Here is a 17,109-nt window from a genome sequence, read left to right on the forward strand (position 1 = left end):
GCTATTTATGATGATTATAGCATTTAGTGAAAATATAGGCGGTATCATATTCTGTGACAAATTTGATCCAAGGAGATGTATAACTGTAAATACTTTTCTGTATATTTTTTAAAAAACTAATTGGTACATTTTAAAAAAAAGAAAAACCTGTATGTATGTATTGTATTGTATTGTATTGTACTGTACTGTACCACTCCTTGTATTTTTTGACGCTGTCTACTACAACGCCAAGTTGTTTAACAACAATAAAATTTGATTTGATTTGATATATAACTAAGAAAACACCAGTTTTTCTCAAATTAGCATCTTTTCTATGGGTTTTATTATGTTAAATTTGAATAAGCACCAATAGTTTTATGAGCTTAATGAGAGTAGTAATGTAATTTCTAACAACCACTTCACTTTGCTTACATATATCCTGAATTGTCCCACAACTCAGCAGTTTTCTCTTTCATGAAGAAGAATATGAATAAATAAATGAATGAGCATACTGATCAGGTGTCAAGATCCCATTTGTTGACACAACAAATATAGATGAATAAGTTCACACTTGCTTCACAGCAAACATCTTATGGAGATTTCAGGCTAAAACTATTTAACAAAAGTGAGGAGAGTGACTAATGAATGTGGGAGGGGTAAAATGTGCAGAACAGTGAGCAGATGGAGACATAATTAGATGCAGGAAAGGGGAGGGAAGAGCAAGAAATGTTGGAGGAGGAAGGAAATACAAGAGCTGAATAAAGGAGGAATGCCATGGCAAAAGATAGGGGATGAAATAATGAAGAAGAAAATGCGGGAAGGGAGCAATCAAGAATGCACGATAGAGTACCACAAGAATGGGTGATACACTAGACAGACAGCTCCAACATGCATATTTTAGAGTAGCTGGTACTGGAGGAAAGGATCTGAAGGGCACAGATACAGAAGCAGTCGTTGAAGTCAGTATTGTGGCATGGTGTGCGTTTAGCAACTGGGAAATCAAAATTGTGTTAGCCTCAGTCTGGTAGCAGCCATTCATGCAGGTAGACATTTGTGTGCAGCTATCCAAACAGGCCTCGGAAGGCCCATCGGTACCAACTGACTGACATTTTATCCTCTGCCTCTAGGTGTCATTGGGTGTGGATATGGAGGGCTGTGTGGTCAACACACTTCCCACCTGGCCGTTATCAGTTGTCCTGAGTGGAGCTGCTACTTCTCAGTCAATTAGCTCCTCAACTAGGCTCAAAAGGCCTGAGTGCATCCCGCTTGCCAACAGTGAATGACAGATCTGGCTGGTCACCCATCAAACTGCTAGGAAAGCTGACGGGAACCAGTGTTGTAACCACTCTGGCAGGGCCTGTATGTATGGTGCACAATAATTGCATCACAGTTGAAATATGACATGTCAGCTTCTAGACATAGATTTAAGATAGAAAATGTCTGAGTGTAGTAGGAAGTGATGGGTGGCTGTATGGGATACTTTTGCACCTGGGTTCCCAAAGGTAAGTGATTCATGGATTGCAGAATTGGAATCAAGGTGACAGGGATGGAATTGGATGTTGTGTAGTTTGCGTTGGAGTGTGGTGAGAGATAATCAAAACTTTGGTGGAGCATGTAGTTCAGTTTTTCAAGGCAAGAGTAATGTAGTTTGGTAATGGGTTTATTGATCATTAACCACGTAGCAGTTGTAATGGGTTTGTTGCTGTCACTGGAAACAGTTGTGTGGGGAATATGTTTCTGGACTAGATGGCAAGAATTTTTCACTCTTTGGGTTATTAATTGACTCAGAAGAAAAATTCAGCTGAGAAAGGAGAACAGTTGATGCATACTTACCCTCAGAAGGCAAATGTTTGAATACATCTACAGCTATACTCCACAAGCCACCTTGTGGTATGTTGTGGAATACTGCCAAGAGAAATGCTTAAAGTCAAACAAATGATTTGTAACTTTTGGAACTTTTATATTTCTACCTCAGGGAGGTTGGAGAAGACTGGAAAGAAGGAAGTTAGTCATACCTCAGGTTGAGAGAGACCCAGCTGCTGTGTAGGCAAGAGGAGAGACATATGGGAAACCTGTCCCTTCCCCCCAGTTTCATATTTGAAATACTGACTGAGTAGTGTGTTGTTTTGAGTGCCATAGCTCATTAGTAAACATTGCTTGGAAATGTCAATGATGACTATTGAATTCCATCAGTGTCATATGGTGTGCCTGTATTAGTTTGATGGTCCCTTTACGTGAAGAGTTAACTGTACCAACAAATGTTGTCAGTTGAACCTCACTTTTGAAGCAGATGCTGCTCATGTATGCTATATCTTGATAGTAGTGGAAATGACTGCAAATGCAGATAAAACATTTCTAAAATTGACTCTGGCACTGTGCTTAAAGAAGAAGAAGAATACAAGATGCTGGTCCAGGGATTTGTTTCAAGTGTGTGAGAGAAATACACATGAAACCTGTGAGATGATTACATCAACTTTCTGCAAATGGACAAACTTCTAATAACTGTGTTATGTCACCCTCGCATTGAGAAAGAAGGCACAAGTATACAAAAATTTATTCTCTGCTACTTGGTCTTCTAAGGACAGTTCACGAAAATACTACAATATGATTACATATAGTCCACATTGTCTATGTAAGAACTGGAGAACTCTTTTTTTTTTTTTTTCCACTCCCACTTGTATGCTGTGTATAGAACACGGATTTTCTTCTTGATGTCTTCCTGCATTATATGGCCGGGAAAGATGCAACTCCTCTACTAACTTGATAACTGCCAGTGCAGTTTTGTTTTCATCCTCGATCATAGTTTCCATAGTTGTGGAGACTTGTGATATAGTGAGATAAATTGTAATAACATTATTTTTCACTGAACATATGTGGTGTAATCAACACAAACTATGTCTGCCATCTTGTCAAATTTTATGTCAATCAGTATTTCTGTCAATCATGTCTAAGTCTGACGAACATGTCAAACAGCACCATACGCAATCAGATATTCTGCAACATAGTAAATTTTGACAAATTGTTTGATCCTCCATATAGGCCTTTTGTAGTTATGTGTTATTCTTTGTACAGTAGGTTACAAATAAAGTTGTTCTGTAATTATGTGGTGTACCTGTATTGCCAGACTGCATCCCAGCTGGTGATGGGCCCAGGTTACACGAAACATGATATTTTCGTATTAGATGAAAACTAAAATTTGTAAACTGAAAAGTGCAGAATACAAATCTGTTAGCATTACGAATATGGTGCAAATGACTGCTGAGTATGAGTAGAAATGCTGTCGCATGGTAATTACAACACAGGGTGATTTGGAAACTGCAAGTCTAGCACTACTCATCAAAAACCACACTTTGGGATGTGTATCTGGAGACATACGGCAACCTGCAGTGTCCGGTGAAGGCAAAATGCTTGCTGCTGCAGAATTCCATTGGAGGAGATACCAGTGGTAATACAAACATTAATCAGAACTATTGTCAGACAATGGGTTGCTTCCAATCAATACAGGCCAAAAATTCAATCCTGATGATGACTTATCAAGTGGCGAAGACAACAATTCCTCAAGTGTCTCACCTGCTCGACAGTCAGTGCCTGGCGTAGACACATCAGATGATTCAATTCATGACATTAATTTCATTGTAAATGCAACAGAGGTCAGTGTCAGCAATGCAATACATGGTCCTGATCATCGAGAGTGGTGTGAGGCTATATATGATGAAATGAGGTCACTGGTGAAAAATGATACCTGGGACATTGTAGACGGGCCAGCACATAGAAGGGTAGTTGAGTGTAGGACTGTTTTGAGAAATAAATACAGAAAAGTAAGAATAGTTGCAGGAGGATTCTACCAATGGCATGACATTGATTTTGTGGAAACATTCTCTCTAGTAGCAAGAATCAAATCATGTAGACTACTGATGACTAAGTCAGTTACATTTGACTTGCGTGTCTCACAGCTGGATACTGCCAGTGTAGTTCTCAATTGTGAAATTTACACAGAAAATATATTCGTGGAACAGCTGCACTTGTTTGTCGAATTCTTATAAAAAAGTGAAAGATGTGGAGATAGATAATCATATAGTCATGAAGACAAGTGAGATGCTCCAAACATTGAAATCTGGTGCTAAAGTGTGTAAACTTAGAAAAGCCATTTATGGACGTCACCAAACTGGTCAGCAGTGGTATGCCAAATTGAATGCAAATCAACTGGATTACAACCAACAAATTTGCATCTCTGTAGATGGTGTAGGAAAATGTTCAATCTCCCTACTCATTTATGCAGATGAGATTAGAATCACTTCAGCAGACCAAGAAAGAATGAAACAAATTAAGGAGTTACTGCCAGATTTGATTAACAGCCATACTCTTATTCACAGGCAACCATCTAAGTGAGTCACTAGACATCTCAAAGGAACCATAGACAAGAAACTGACCTACATCGAGGTTAAGGAAGGAATCTTTTGTTTCAAAGATGCTGATGTGGGAAGCTCTCATGCTGATAGGAAATCATATGCAGGCTACAGCTTTACTCTCCATCAACAATCCCATACAAGCAGAGAGCCCTTGCTCTATCATCAACTGAAGCTGAGTACATGAGCCTCACCAAAGCAGCAAAGAAAGCAATTTATTTGTCACATTCATGAAGGAGCTGGTTTAGGAGAACTGTCGGACATCTCCCTGTTCAGTGACAATCAGCTCGAAAGTTTAGCATATGGTGCACTTTTTCACTCAAAGATGAAGCACATTCATATAAAATTTTATTTCATACATCAGGCTCTGCAACAGTATGTGCTTAAACAGGAATATTGTGAGGGTTTCTGCCGTCTTGAACTATTCTTTTATCTTATACCAGATTGAACCTCCAATTCTTCCAACTGTTCTTCCTGCAAACCTATTTTAACCATGAAGAACACGCTATGCACTCTGGACACAATCTGGTTTATTGGCCATACAACAATTCAAACTCAATTTACATCTCAGATTTCAATTTCGTTCTTTCACAAGAATATTTTATTGCCAGACTCTTGTTTTTTCTTCATTCTTACATCTATGTTGACAGACACCATGGAACTTTGCCAGGGATGAGCACCATGGTGGTGCAGACCCTGAGTGACTACTTGCGATGATTTAAACTCATCAAAAGGATGTCTTTTGCTACTGCACGACATCCCAGGAGCACCTCAAACATAAAAATCCAACCCCCAACAAACCTAAAATCTACTAACAATAATAATGCTGCTTAGATGTAGCTGAATGTAATTTATGATCAATTATTCAATAATACTAACTGCTAAGGGTAAAGATGTTCCATGAAACCCCTAAAATATTAACCAGTGTATTTGTACCCTTACAATATCAGCCAACAGAAGATATGATGGCAGATGTACTGACAAAGGCTCCTCATCTTCCAAAGTACAGGAAATTTGTTGAGATACGTGGGCTCCAGTCCTAGAACCATGAGCTTAAGACTCAATTCTTAATTTATAACTGTCTGTAAAAATTGAGGGGGCATTTTGAGATTCAAGTATTGCCACCTTCTATTATCTTTAGTGTCTATCAAGGTCGCTAGGCACATTTTTTTTTCAAGTCAGTTGTTATCAGTTATGTTATTCTCCGTGCAGTAACTTGCTAATAAAGTTGTTCTGTAATTACACATTGTGTGTGTATTGTCAAAACACATCCCAACAGTTAGCAATGATTCCTTGTAAGCTTGTGTATGAGTGAGGTTGCTACTTACCAAGTTTTGTCTCACACCTTATCATTGTGAACTCATATCTGGTGCTGCAATGAAACATGCAAGTGAATGGGTGAATAGTGCAAAGAAGAATATAGTACTGAGAGTAGATGTTACCTTTGCATCTGTCATATCTTTTGGGTGTGTGGCAGTACCCAAAAAAGGCAATGACATACAGAGCCAGCTTCAGGCATCATGGTGAGGAAAGTCAAAGCCTGCAATGACTGTACATCTTTGGTGTTTAACACTTAAAAGTGCAGGATACATGGAGACTATCATCTGGCCCATGTCAGGGAAATGTGCCTGGCCAGCAGGAGAACAGCCATGCACACATTTCTCAGTATACTCTGCCACAGTTCTCCCCCCACGACTGGATCTGAAGTGATCAATGCTGGGCAGCAACATTTGTTGTGGCGTTTAGGGATTGTTGTAGTAATCACATTCACCTTCTCAATGCCAATTCGTTTGACTGCTAACTGTTCTCCCCCCACCCAATCTTATGACTGGATCTGAAGTGATCAATGCTGGGCAGCAACATTTGTTGTGGCGTATAGGGATTGTTGTAGTAATCACATTCATCTTCTCGATGCCAATTCGTTTGACTGCTAACTGTGTCAGTGAGAGACCACTTACCCTGGTGGCATCTTCTACAGCTGTTCTCTCTTCTTCTAATTCAAAGGCTATGTATAAGTCCTCAAACTTATGTATAAGTCCTCAAACTGCCTGAAATGCAAGCTACTTCAGAAACTGGACAGTGGCATGACAATGTTAAATTAATAACGGTAACATAACTGGTAAACCACATATTTTTGTTAACCACATTCAGAAAAAAAGGACAAAAAATGAATGCCAATTGCAAGTTATTTATTGCCTCTATAAAAATAACACATCAGACAATACAGTCGCTGATATATACATGGCATTCCATCAAAACTTCCAATCCACCAAGTCCAATCCACTCAGTCAATGCTAAAGTCATTATCTGCCACCAAAAAAGGATTACTAGTACTATTTCTGTTGTTTCATGATAACACTTTTGTAATGGATTTCAAATATTGTACTGCTGTACAAAGTGCCACAGCCCATCTTATTAAATACTGATCGCAGATTGCCTTCCTGCTTCAAGTATAAGCACATTAATGTCCAATCACTCGCACACGTTTGACAAAAGCCAGTGGTATTCATATATGAATCACTTTCTTTTGTTTCAAAAAATATTTTGGGTTGGAGCATAAGTTGTAGTGTTTTTCATCTTTTTAAGAAATGTAACATATACACGTAACAGAGACTTTAGTCATGAATAATATATTCTTCATTATTTATGGCAGTCTACCAATGCTGGGGTAACTTACCAGTTCTGTGACACTAGAACTCATGTAGTTTTGAGGCAAAGAATTAAGAAAAAACATTTAGAGGGTGTATTTTCATCAGGAAAGGAAGTTCCGTGAATGCTGTTCGATAGAGAATGGGAAAAGTAAAAATCTGAGGATGCAAGATCAACTCCTGTATTGTGTTTTTTTGCCAGTCTATCAGAATGCTGCTGGGTATTATCGGGGAGTAGCATCACTTCATGTAGTCTTCCTGGTTGTTCTTGGATTGCATCTGCAAGATGTCTCAGTTGTTGGTATAAATATTGTTGGTTACACCTCGGGGAAACAATTCATGGTACATCACACTGTTGTTCTTCCACCAGATGTGCATAACATTATCTGTTGTGTATGTGCGGAGGGCTTTGTACGGGGAGTTGCTGCTTTGTTTAGGGTCAACCATTCCTTTCTTTTCCGTATGTTAACATAAATGCACCATTTCTTGTCACAAGTAATGATACAAGATAGAACTAGTTGGTGTTGCTCACGAGCCAGTTGATGACAGGCAAGCAGAGATCCACATATTGCCACCTGCTGATTTTTGTGGTTTTGGCTTAGAGCATGCTGCACCCATACACACAATTTTTGAACCTTCCCCATTGCATGCAAACGTTGCACAATGGTGGAATGATCACAGTTTAACACATTTGCCAGTTCTGGTGTACACTGATATGGATCATTGTGGATTAATTTGTTTACATGATCATCATCAAATCCCAAAGATCTCCTTGAATGTGGAGAGTCAATAATGTCAAAATGATCCTCCTTTAAACTAGAAAACCATTTTCTTGCAATACTCTGTCCAGTGGCATTATGCCCATATACGGTGCAAATGTTTCTGGCTTCCTTTGCTGCTGTAATCCTTCTGTTGTGGTCAAATAGCAGAATATGAGAAATGTTCTGATCCCTCCACATGGCACTCCATTTTCTAGTGTCCACAGCTTCACTCGATATCTGTAAATCACAAAATGTAAACTCAAATAGCAACAGTGAACTAAATAAAATCAATAAATAAACCCATAGCTATTAAATTGTCAAAATACTTATTAGACATTTGCCAACTCACATTTGTGTCCAGTAAATACATTTCTTGCACAAATATGTAGGGTTCTCCTTTCTTAGAAGTGGATCCAGAAGTGTCTTTCTCACACTAGTGTAGCACCTACACCTTAATCACTACCTAAAGAAGTCACAGACACAGTGGATATTATGACTGCCTATCTACAGCTAATAACTACATCTGCAGCCATACTGTGGCAACTACTGTGAAGTGTGTGCCAGAGGATAATTCCTGTTATAGTAGATGTTAAAGTTTCTTCCTGTTCCATTTGCATAAGGAGTGCAAAAATAATTGCTGCTTAAATGCCTGTGTGCATACCATTATTAGTCTGAATTTGTTTTTATGGTCCCTGTGGTGGCAGTACATAGGGGGTTGTCCCATATTCCTAGATCCCTCACTTTATATTGATTTTTTAAACTGTCTAAACATGTTTTCACAGAATAGTTGATGTTCATATTCAGGTTTTTGTACTACAAGTTTTTCACAATTTCCATGAAACTCTTCCTTGAGTCAGAAAAGCCTGTGGTTCTCTTTGTATATCCCAGCAATGAAATGAAGCTTGCCACCTGCTTTTCCTACAACAGTCTATGTGATCATTCTATTTCTTGTCCCCATAAATTGTTTTCTGACAGTTTTAAGTTCAAGACAAACTGTCAATCTTGGCACCACTTGGAAATCTTGTCAAGGTCTGACTAGATATTTGTGCAACTTATTTTCAGATTTTACTTCATTCTAGGTGGCTGCTTCACCTGCAAAACATTTCATGTTACTATTAATATTATTTGCTAAGTCATTAAAAAACACACACACACACACACACTCACTCTTTATGCTTGCTTGCTCTGATGGCACTTCTACATCTATCAACAATTATTCAACCAAAATTACATGCTGCTTCCTCCCTACCAAGAAATTCTCAGTCTAGTCACAAATTTTGTAGTTTGAAACTGTTGTCCTTGGGCCTGTCCTGAATGTAGGATTCTCTGCTTATGACTATTGTATTGTACAACTTACACAGAATGCAGGTAAAACCTCATTCATATGGATTTTCTGGCAGTTTTTAATAACTGTGTATTAGTGTTATGATATTTCTTGACTTGTACCTACCCCCATAGGTTCTGTTTCATACTCACTTGTACAAATTCGAATGCTTCATTGTAAAAATTAATTATGCAGAGGCCATTCCCTTTTCCTGTCCTGAGCCCAAGATTTTTATGTCCACATGCAAATAAGTCCATTAGGAAAAATAAAAATGCATTTTTTCCCACAAGTAATTATTGAAAGCATTCTCACCATTAAAATTCATTACAATGAGAAAATGAGATTGCTGCTTTTATTGAGACTGATTAATTTTTTTTAGAACTAAAAGTTCAATCAAACAGAGATTGGGCAACCCATCATTGTCTATGTGCTACATGTTATGGCATCATTCTATCATATACAGGGTGGTCAGAAACAGTCTGGAAAGATTTCAAGGGTGTTGCAGGGTAGGCTGTGCTAAGAAATAATTTTTAAGGAAAAAATTCAGTACATTGACCCATTTACCATTTAATTAGCATTGAAGTTAGCTAATTGGACCATCGTGCATGCAGATTTGAATGGCCTGCCAGATACAATTTGTATCAGTTGTTCTCATAGCGTAGATAATGGTGCACAAGACTGCTCAGCATCTAGCATGGGTTCGGTCCTTACTACAGTCCCATGTCCAATTTTTTAATTGCTGTCTTGTACAGTTTTTAGGAAACCAAATGAAGAACACATTTGGTGACACAGGCTCTGGAAGACCATTTGAATTTGCCGGTGTAGTGGCCTGACTGGCTAACTACAAAACTAATTAACTCAGAAATGGTGCAACATATCAAATTTTTTCCTAAACCATTATATCTTAGCACAACTTACCCTGCAACACTCTTGCAAGATATTCAGACTGTTTCTGACCACCCTGTATATTTTTATGGGCCCCTTTAGAATGTAGTTTATGCATTTATAAAGACTCAAGTTTAATTATTATTAATACTTATGATGCTTATATTTTGATTATGAAATTTGTGTCAAAATCTTCTGAGCTTACATAATGTGCTGGGGCAAATATTGGCTGCACTCCAGCTGTAAATTACTTAAATAAAATTTCAGAATTGTGGATTGTATTTAAAGAAGTTAAATGAAAATTTCCCCAAACAGGGCTCAATCAGAAGTCCAGGTTCTAGCTGCTGATACAATTTCCAGTTATCCCTCAGAACTGCGAACTGCATGTACTTATGAATCTGGGTCGAGGTAACTGAAATCAGAAGTCATTGAAATAAAGATCTCGCCTTGAAGCTTAGTTTGGAGAAAATACAATAACGCTATTCCTTCATTTAGTGCTATTGTGAATAATAATACTATGATCCATGAGAGATTACTTTTTTGTCTGCATCACATGATAGCTAACAGTTGAGAGAGCTTGCTTTTCTTTTCATCCCATGAGTCTCAGTATAAGAGAACAGATACAGATCTTGGAATTCCAAACACACTGTACACTATCAGGCAGCGGACGTGAACTGTCGTTATCTTTGGCACACACTGTGTGCATGCTCAGCAAAGTATAAGAAGATATATTATATCCCATTGAAAAGGAGGTGGGTGTCTGCACTAGACTGCTCTTGTTCACCACAAGCAACTGGCAGATTGTGATTTTCAACAAAGACTTTAGTTGGAAAAGTAAGAATTGTTGGAAGAAACAGAAAGATTACTTATTTGGTGGATGCATATGTATTATATAGTTCACTTGATATAACAGTTTGTTTGCATGAACTAAGAGCCAACAATTCTATATCATAACTGTTCCTTTGAGAGACTGGAGTTGTATCTCGCCTTGAAGCTTAGTTTGGAGAAAATACAATAACGCTATTCCTTCATTTAGTGCTATTGTGAATAATAATACTATGATCCATGAGAGATTACTTTTTTGTCTGCATCACATGATAGCTAACAGTTGAGAGAGCTTGCTTTTCTTTTCATCCCATGAGTCTCAGTATAAGAGAACAGATACAGATCTTGGAATTCCAAACACACTGTACACTATCAGGCAGCGGACGTGAACTGTCGTTATCTTTGGCACACACTGTGTGCATGCTCAGCAAAGTATAAGAAGATATATTATATCCCATTGAAAAGGAGGTGGGTGTCTGCACTAGACTGCTCTTGTTCACCACAAGCAACTGGCAGATTGTGATTTTCAACAAAGACTTTAGTTGGAAAAGTAAGAATTGTTGGAAGAAACAGAAAGATTACTTATTTGGTGGATGCATATGTATTATATAGTTCACTTGATATAACAGTTTGTTTGCATGAACTAAGAGCCAACAATTCTATATCATAACTGTTCCTTTGAGAGACTGGAGTTGTATATAATAATAATAATAATAATAACAAATATACAAAAGAAAACAGGAGAAAAAGTTGAAAAATACATCCAACTGGCTGAGGAAGTCAAGGACATGTGGCATCAGGATAAAGTTGACATTATACCAATTACACTATCAACTACAGGAGTCATACCACACAATATCCACCAGTCCATCAACGCAATACAGCTACATCCAAACATATATATACAACTACAGAAATCTGTGATTACTGATACATGTTCAATTACTCGAAATTCCTAAATGCAATGTAACATATGCCGTACAGTTAAAAGGAAGTCACGCTTGATCAAGGTCCACATCACTTTCCATTGTTAACCAGACATAACGTCTGAGAAAGGAAAGAAATAATAATAATAATGCATCATCATTCTGAAGAATCATTTAATAAAAAGTTCTGAGTGCTTAAAACAATTCATGACTGTAGTTAATCCAGATTTTCAGTTCAATGAACTTAACATCTACAAAAATAGCTAAAGGAATGATCTTAACAGGATGGATCCTTGAAGAGACTGAAATTCACCATACTCTTGTAGTTTACTAGTAATAGTATACACACACTTTCTTTGCTTCCTCAAAGACAATGCAAAGGAAAACAACAGTTGCTCATCATCAGAAATGTTACTCATGTTTATTGCACAGCAGGTGGAGTATTTTCGAGTGCCATTCAACTTGTGGATTGCTGTGACTGGCTTGCATTCTGATCGGCCACAGCTGACTGCAGTAGGCAACAGTGCATTCAGCCTGCTGTCTGTTTGATTTAGCCTCAACGTAGCATAATCTCATATGTCCCCAAACATTTCTGACTGATTCATTCTCACCTTTAAATTTGCAAATATTAATGGTAGTTCCTGTCACTATTTGTGCAAGAAAGGAAATTATTAGTGTCTCTGGCCCAAGATATTGTTTAAACAATGTTGTAATTTGTTTCAAATCAAACAAGTTTGACTGTTTATTCAAATGTGTGGTTCCTACTTATGGTGGAAACACTAATTTGTCTTAAAGTTGTGCCTTAGTTTAGATTCTGGTTTTTAGTGTGCCATATAAATACTTGTGTCCATTAGCGAGCTAAAAGCATTAACTTGAAAAATACAGAAGACAAAATAAAATAATTTGTTTGTTACTAAAACTAGAACAGAGAAAAGAAGATTGAAAGAAAATTGCACTAAAGTCAAGAATTTGGAACTTCATTTTTGTGAAACATAGGAGGAGCAAGTAAAGTTTTAGCCAAAGATATCAGTAGTCCCATTGCTATTTCCATATTACTTACTCTTATTCTGTCATTTGTATTTTACATTCAATTATAGTTGTTTTAGTAATGATTTTTGCAATCTAATTGCTGCTTATATATGATATTCCAACTATAGTAGCTATTAATGTAACTTGTGTGTTGTTTCTCTAGGATTATGAACTGATTGTCTGTATTGTTAACAACATATTTCTGTTTTCTGGTAAAAGAAAATGCATATTTTTAGCAATCATATTCTTAAATAACTGTCTTTACAGATGGCATTATAAAAGTTATCATCAAATTGAAATAATCATATGTATTTATTTAGGTACTCATTTTTGTTGATTCTCATAAGATTTTTCATATACAAATCTAGATTTTTGTTATTGCTTTCATTCTAAGAACTTTTAAGCAAAGCTGTTCTTTTCTTGTTTTCATTGGTTTTATTTTGTTATTTACATAGAGTAATTAGTATGTGTTTTGTGTGAAAGTAAATTAGTTAACTATACAGTGTCAATTATTTTCCACAATTGCAGAGAGAATGACTTTGGTGCAAAAAATAGAAGAATATACCCAGAACAAAAAGGAGATTGAAAATATTTTGTACAGCAAATTTTTGTGTGTTTTAAATTCCAAAAAAGAGAGAATTGCAAGCCTAGAACAAGAGTTATCAGGTATGTATCTTCTCCCTGCATTTAAAAATGGGAAGCCTGGGATGGAACAACAACAGTATTATGGAAAGGATAGACTGCTATTCATCACATAGAGATGGTGTTGGGTCACTACAGAAAAAAATGAAAAAGAATGCTGAAATAATTAAGCCTTTGGGCACAGTCTTTGTTTCGAAGAAGGAAACTCATACGGCTGCTGTCTGCAGGCACTGGGGCAGTCTACTCTCTCAACACACCTGTCATACAAAGCAGCCTACATGTCAGGGGCTTTAGGCTGTTACTTGCTCCAGGCCTAAGGGTGCCCTGTAAAGGAAGTATGGCAATGTGAGAGGTGCTTTAACTCAGACTCGTTGAAGCGTGGCGTAAGTGCTGTTTGTTAACTCTTTATGCACAAATGAAGGACATGACCCATGTTATGACACCTGAGCACTGACATTTGAGCACTGTGTTCTTTGAGTCAGGTTATTAATTCTGTTTGAGATCAAAGGTCTCCTGACAATGCTCTTGACTCAACAATTTCCCCTGGTAGATGAAGTGTGTCTCCATAAACAGGGTCCACCGGTGATGCATTCAGGTCTGGCTTGGGTACTGTTCATAGGCCGAGAAGTATGAGGGGTAAGGCTGTGGTCCAATTTGTATCATAGCACATTAATGCTGCTTTCAAGGAGAAGGAGTGGTGCCAGTGCTCCACCATCCCATTGTTGGATGGGTGGTAGCTTGTGGTCAGATAGTGTTTTGCACACATAATTTGCTCCCCCTCCCCCACCGGAGAAGTGCTCCCCTTCTTCGGCAGCAACTGGTGCTGGAGCTCCCTCCCGGGACTTCTCTTCCTGGCACCCCCCTGAAAGGCGATCTGCAGCTCCACATCGGCCGCGTGATCTGCAGCTGGTGGGCGCCCAGATTGACAGGTGTAATTTCATGCCCGACCTTGCTGCAATCTGCCCTTCTCTTCCTTCACAAGAGAAGAAGCAGAAACACAAGAACAAGGGCAAGGCTCCTCTGGTACTCCCTGAGGTGCCGCCTTCTGCTTCTCCAGCCAATGAACCAACAGAGTCTGATCCCACCTATATGGACATTACCCCATCCTTATCGGTGACGGATGGCGACTCAGCGGCATGACTGGCTCCGGTCGGTTCGCTTCCCATTTGGATTCCAGCTTGAGAATCCTCCAGTGGAATTGTAATGGATATTTGCATCACCTCTTGGAGTTGCAGCCCCTTCTTTCCTCCTCCTCTGCTGCTTGCATTGCTCTCCAGGAGACCCATATTGTCAATTCTTACTCACCCACCCTTCATAGGTTCCACACTTTCTGTCGGAACCAAATTGGCCCCTTGCAGGCTTCTGGTGGTGTTTGCACCTTGGTCTGCAAGGACATTGTTAGTAAATGGGTTCCCCTCCATACCACTCTGGAAGCAAGTGCTGTCAAGGTCACTCCAACCACAATCTGTAATTTCTACCTCCCACTTGACAGGCTGTCCACATCCCTTGCCCTAACCACACTCCTTCAACAACTCCCTTGTCCTTTCCTGCTTCTACGGGAATTTAATGCCCACAACCCTTTTTGGGGTAGTCACACGACTACTGCCCTGGGCAGGACAGTTGAAGCTGTTCTGGCAGGGCTTGACCTCTGTTCGGTGCTCCCACACACTTTAGTTTTGCACACGGCACTTTCTCTGCCACTGACCTCTCCATCTGCAGTCCCAGCCTTCTTCCCTCGATTCGGTGGGATGTCCACAATGACTTATGTGACAGCGATCATTACCTGATTGTTTTGACCTTTCTTCAGTGTATCTCACTCCATCACCCTCCCAGGTGGGCCATCTCTAAAGCTGATTGGGGTGCCTCCTCGTCTGCTACCACCCCCCTGTACTGTGATACAGCAGTATTGATGAGTCTACATAGACTTTGACTACCGCCATTCTTTCCGCAGCTGTTTCAGCCATCCCTTCTTACTCGGGTTCCCCCCATCGGAAGATGGTCCCTTGATGGACTTCAGAAATTGCTGCGGCCATAAAAGACCATCACTGTGCTCTTCAATACTTCAAGCGTCGTCCTTCTACTGCTCTCCTTCTGGTCTTTAAATGATTCCGCACCCAGGCCCGTGACCTAATCAACTTTCAGAAACAGATTTGCTGGGAACGATACGTGGCTACCATAGGACCGTACACCCTCTCTTCACAAGTCTGGGTGAAACTCAGGTGAATTTTTGGGCACAGTCCTCCCACCAGCGTTGCAGGAATTTCTGTGTGTGGTGTTGTTCTTATCCATCTGGACTTTGTTGCAGAGCATTTCATTCAACACTTTGCCCAAGCCTCTGCATCGACTCAGTATCCGCCAACATTCCTCATCCTGAAAGACCACTTGGAATGACTGCCTTTGTCTTTCATTTCTTGCTGCTTGGAGCATTATAACGCCCCATTTAGTGAGTGGGAAGTCGCCAGTGCTCTCGCCCCTTGTCCCAACACAGCTCCTGGACCGGATCGGATATGTAGCCAAATTCTTCAACACTTATTGGTGGCTGGCCACTGTCATATACTGACTCTTTTCAACCATCTGTGATGTGAGGGGGTATTTCCTACCCAGTGGCAGGAAAGCATTGTTATTCCGATGTTGAAGCCTGGGAAGCCACATCTTCAGTTGGATAGCTACTGTTCAGTCAGCCTTACCAACACCCCCTGCAAGTTCCTTGAACACATGGTGAGTCGGCGGCTGTTTTGGATCCTTGAATCTTGTGACCTTTTGTCTTCGAGTCAAGGTGATTTACACTGTGGCTGGTCTATGGTGGATAACTTGGTCCACCTGGAGTCTGCTATCCTGTCGGCTTTTGCCCATCGGCAACACCTCATTGCAGTCTTCTTTGACCTGCATAAAGCCTACAGCACCACTTGGCGCCACCACACCCTCACCACCCTTCATGAATGGGGCCTTTGTGGCACTCTGCCCGTTTTTATCGGTAACTTTCTTTCTTGTTGCTCTTTCTGGGTCCAAGTTGGTTCCTCCTACAGCAATTCCCATTGGCAAGAAAATGGGGTTCATCAGGGTTCTGTGCTAAGCATCCCTCTCTTTCTCATAGCCATTAATGGACTGGTGGCAGCTGCTGGTCCGACAGTGTCCCCCTCTTTGTATGCTGACGATTTCTATATCTACGGCGCTTCCTCCATCATTGACACTGCAGAACACTGTCGACAGGGGGCAATCTACCAGACACAATCTTGGGCTCTCTCCCATGGTTTTCAGTTTTCGGTGGCCAAGTCATGTGACATGCATTTCTGCCATCGCCACACAGTCCATCCCCATCTGGACCTGTCCCTCGATGGCCAATCCCTCGAGGTGGTGGACACCCATCGCTTCTTGGGTCTGGTCTTCGATGCGTGGTTGACATGGCTCCCTTATCTTCGCCAGCTGAAGAGGATGTGCTGGTTACATCTCCATGTTCTTCGATGTCTGTGCAACACCACCTGGGGCCTTCTCGCAGAGGCAGGGATTCCACCGCTGCGAGTTTTGCGCCAACAGCAGCTGATATCTTACACACTCTGCATTCACTGCACCCCAAAGCGAAGCACCCTAATTATGGTCTCCTTTATCCAGACACAGAGATCACCCTCCCGTGACAGCGGCCACAGTGTGGGCTTACCACGGCTGCTCGCATTCAGTCGCTCTTTA

The 17,109-nt window shown here is 40.0% G+C and overlaps 2 protein-coding genes across 3 annotated transcripts in view; one reads left to right on the forward strand and one right to left on the reverse strand.

The window, feature by feature from the left end:
• The window catches only part of LOC126468422 (uncharacterized), a 30,976-nt gene that overhangs the window by 5,112 nt on the left and 8,755 nt on the right, over nt 1-17,109 (forward strand). For both annotated transcript variants that reach the window (XM_050096548.1, XM_050096549.1), the window contains one exon: nt 13,312-13,449. In XM_050096548.1, the coding sequence (XP_049952505.1) occupies nt 13,312-13,449 (138 nt within the window). The remainder of the gene's footprint in view (nt 1-13,311; nt 13,450-17,109) is intronic.
• On the reverse strand, nt 6,638-8,237 carry LOC126468449 (histone-lysine N-methyltransferase SETMAR-like). The gene is made up of 2 exons (XM_050096550.1): nt 8,144-8,237; nt 6,638-8,031 (listed from the first exon to the last, which is right to left on the reverse strand). Exons 1-2 carry the CDS (start codon nt 8,162-8,164, stop codon nt 7,381-7,383), a joined length of 672 nt encoding a protein of 223 aa, XP_049952507.1. The 5' UTR covers nt 8,165-8,237; the 3' UTR covers nt 6,638-7,380.

This window comes from Schistocerca serialis, chromosome 1 (assembly GCF_023864345.2).
Source record: "Schistocerca serialis cubense isolate TAMUIC-IGC-003099 chromosome 1, iqSchSeri2.2, whole genome shotgun sequence".
NCBI classification, from domain to species: Eukaryota; Metazoa; Arthropoda; class Insecta; order Orthoptera; family Acrididae; genus Schistocerca; species Schistocerca serialis.

Excerpts from the sequence above, each read along its gene's own strand:
- LOC126468449 (XM_050096550.1), bottom strand. The coding sequence starts at position 8,164 with ATGTATTTACTGGACACAAAT. Across the intron at positions 8,032-8,143 it reads TGTATTTACTGGACACAAAT|ATATCGAGTGAAGCTGTGGA; the intron begins GTGAGTTGGCAA and ends TGTGATTTACAG.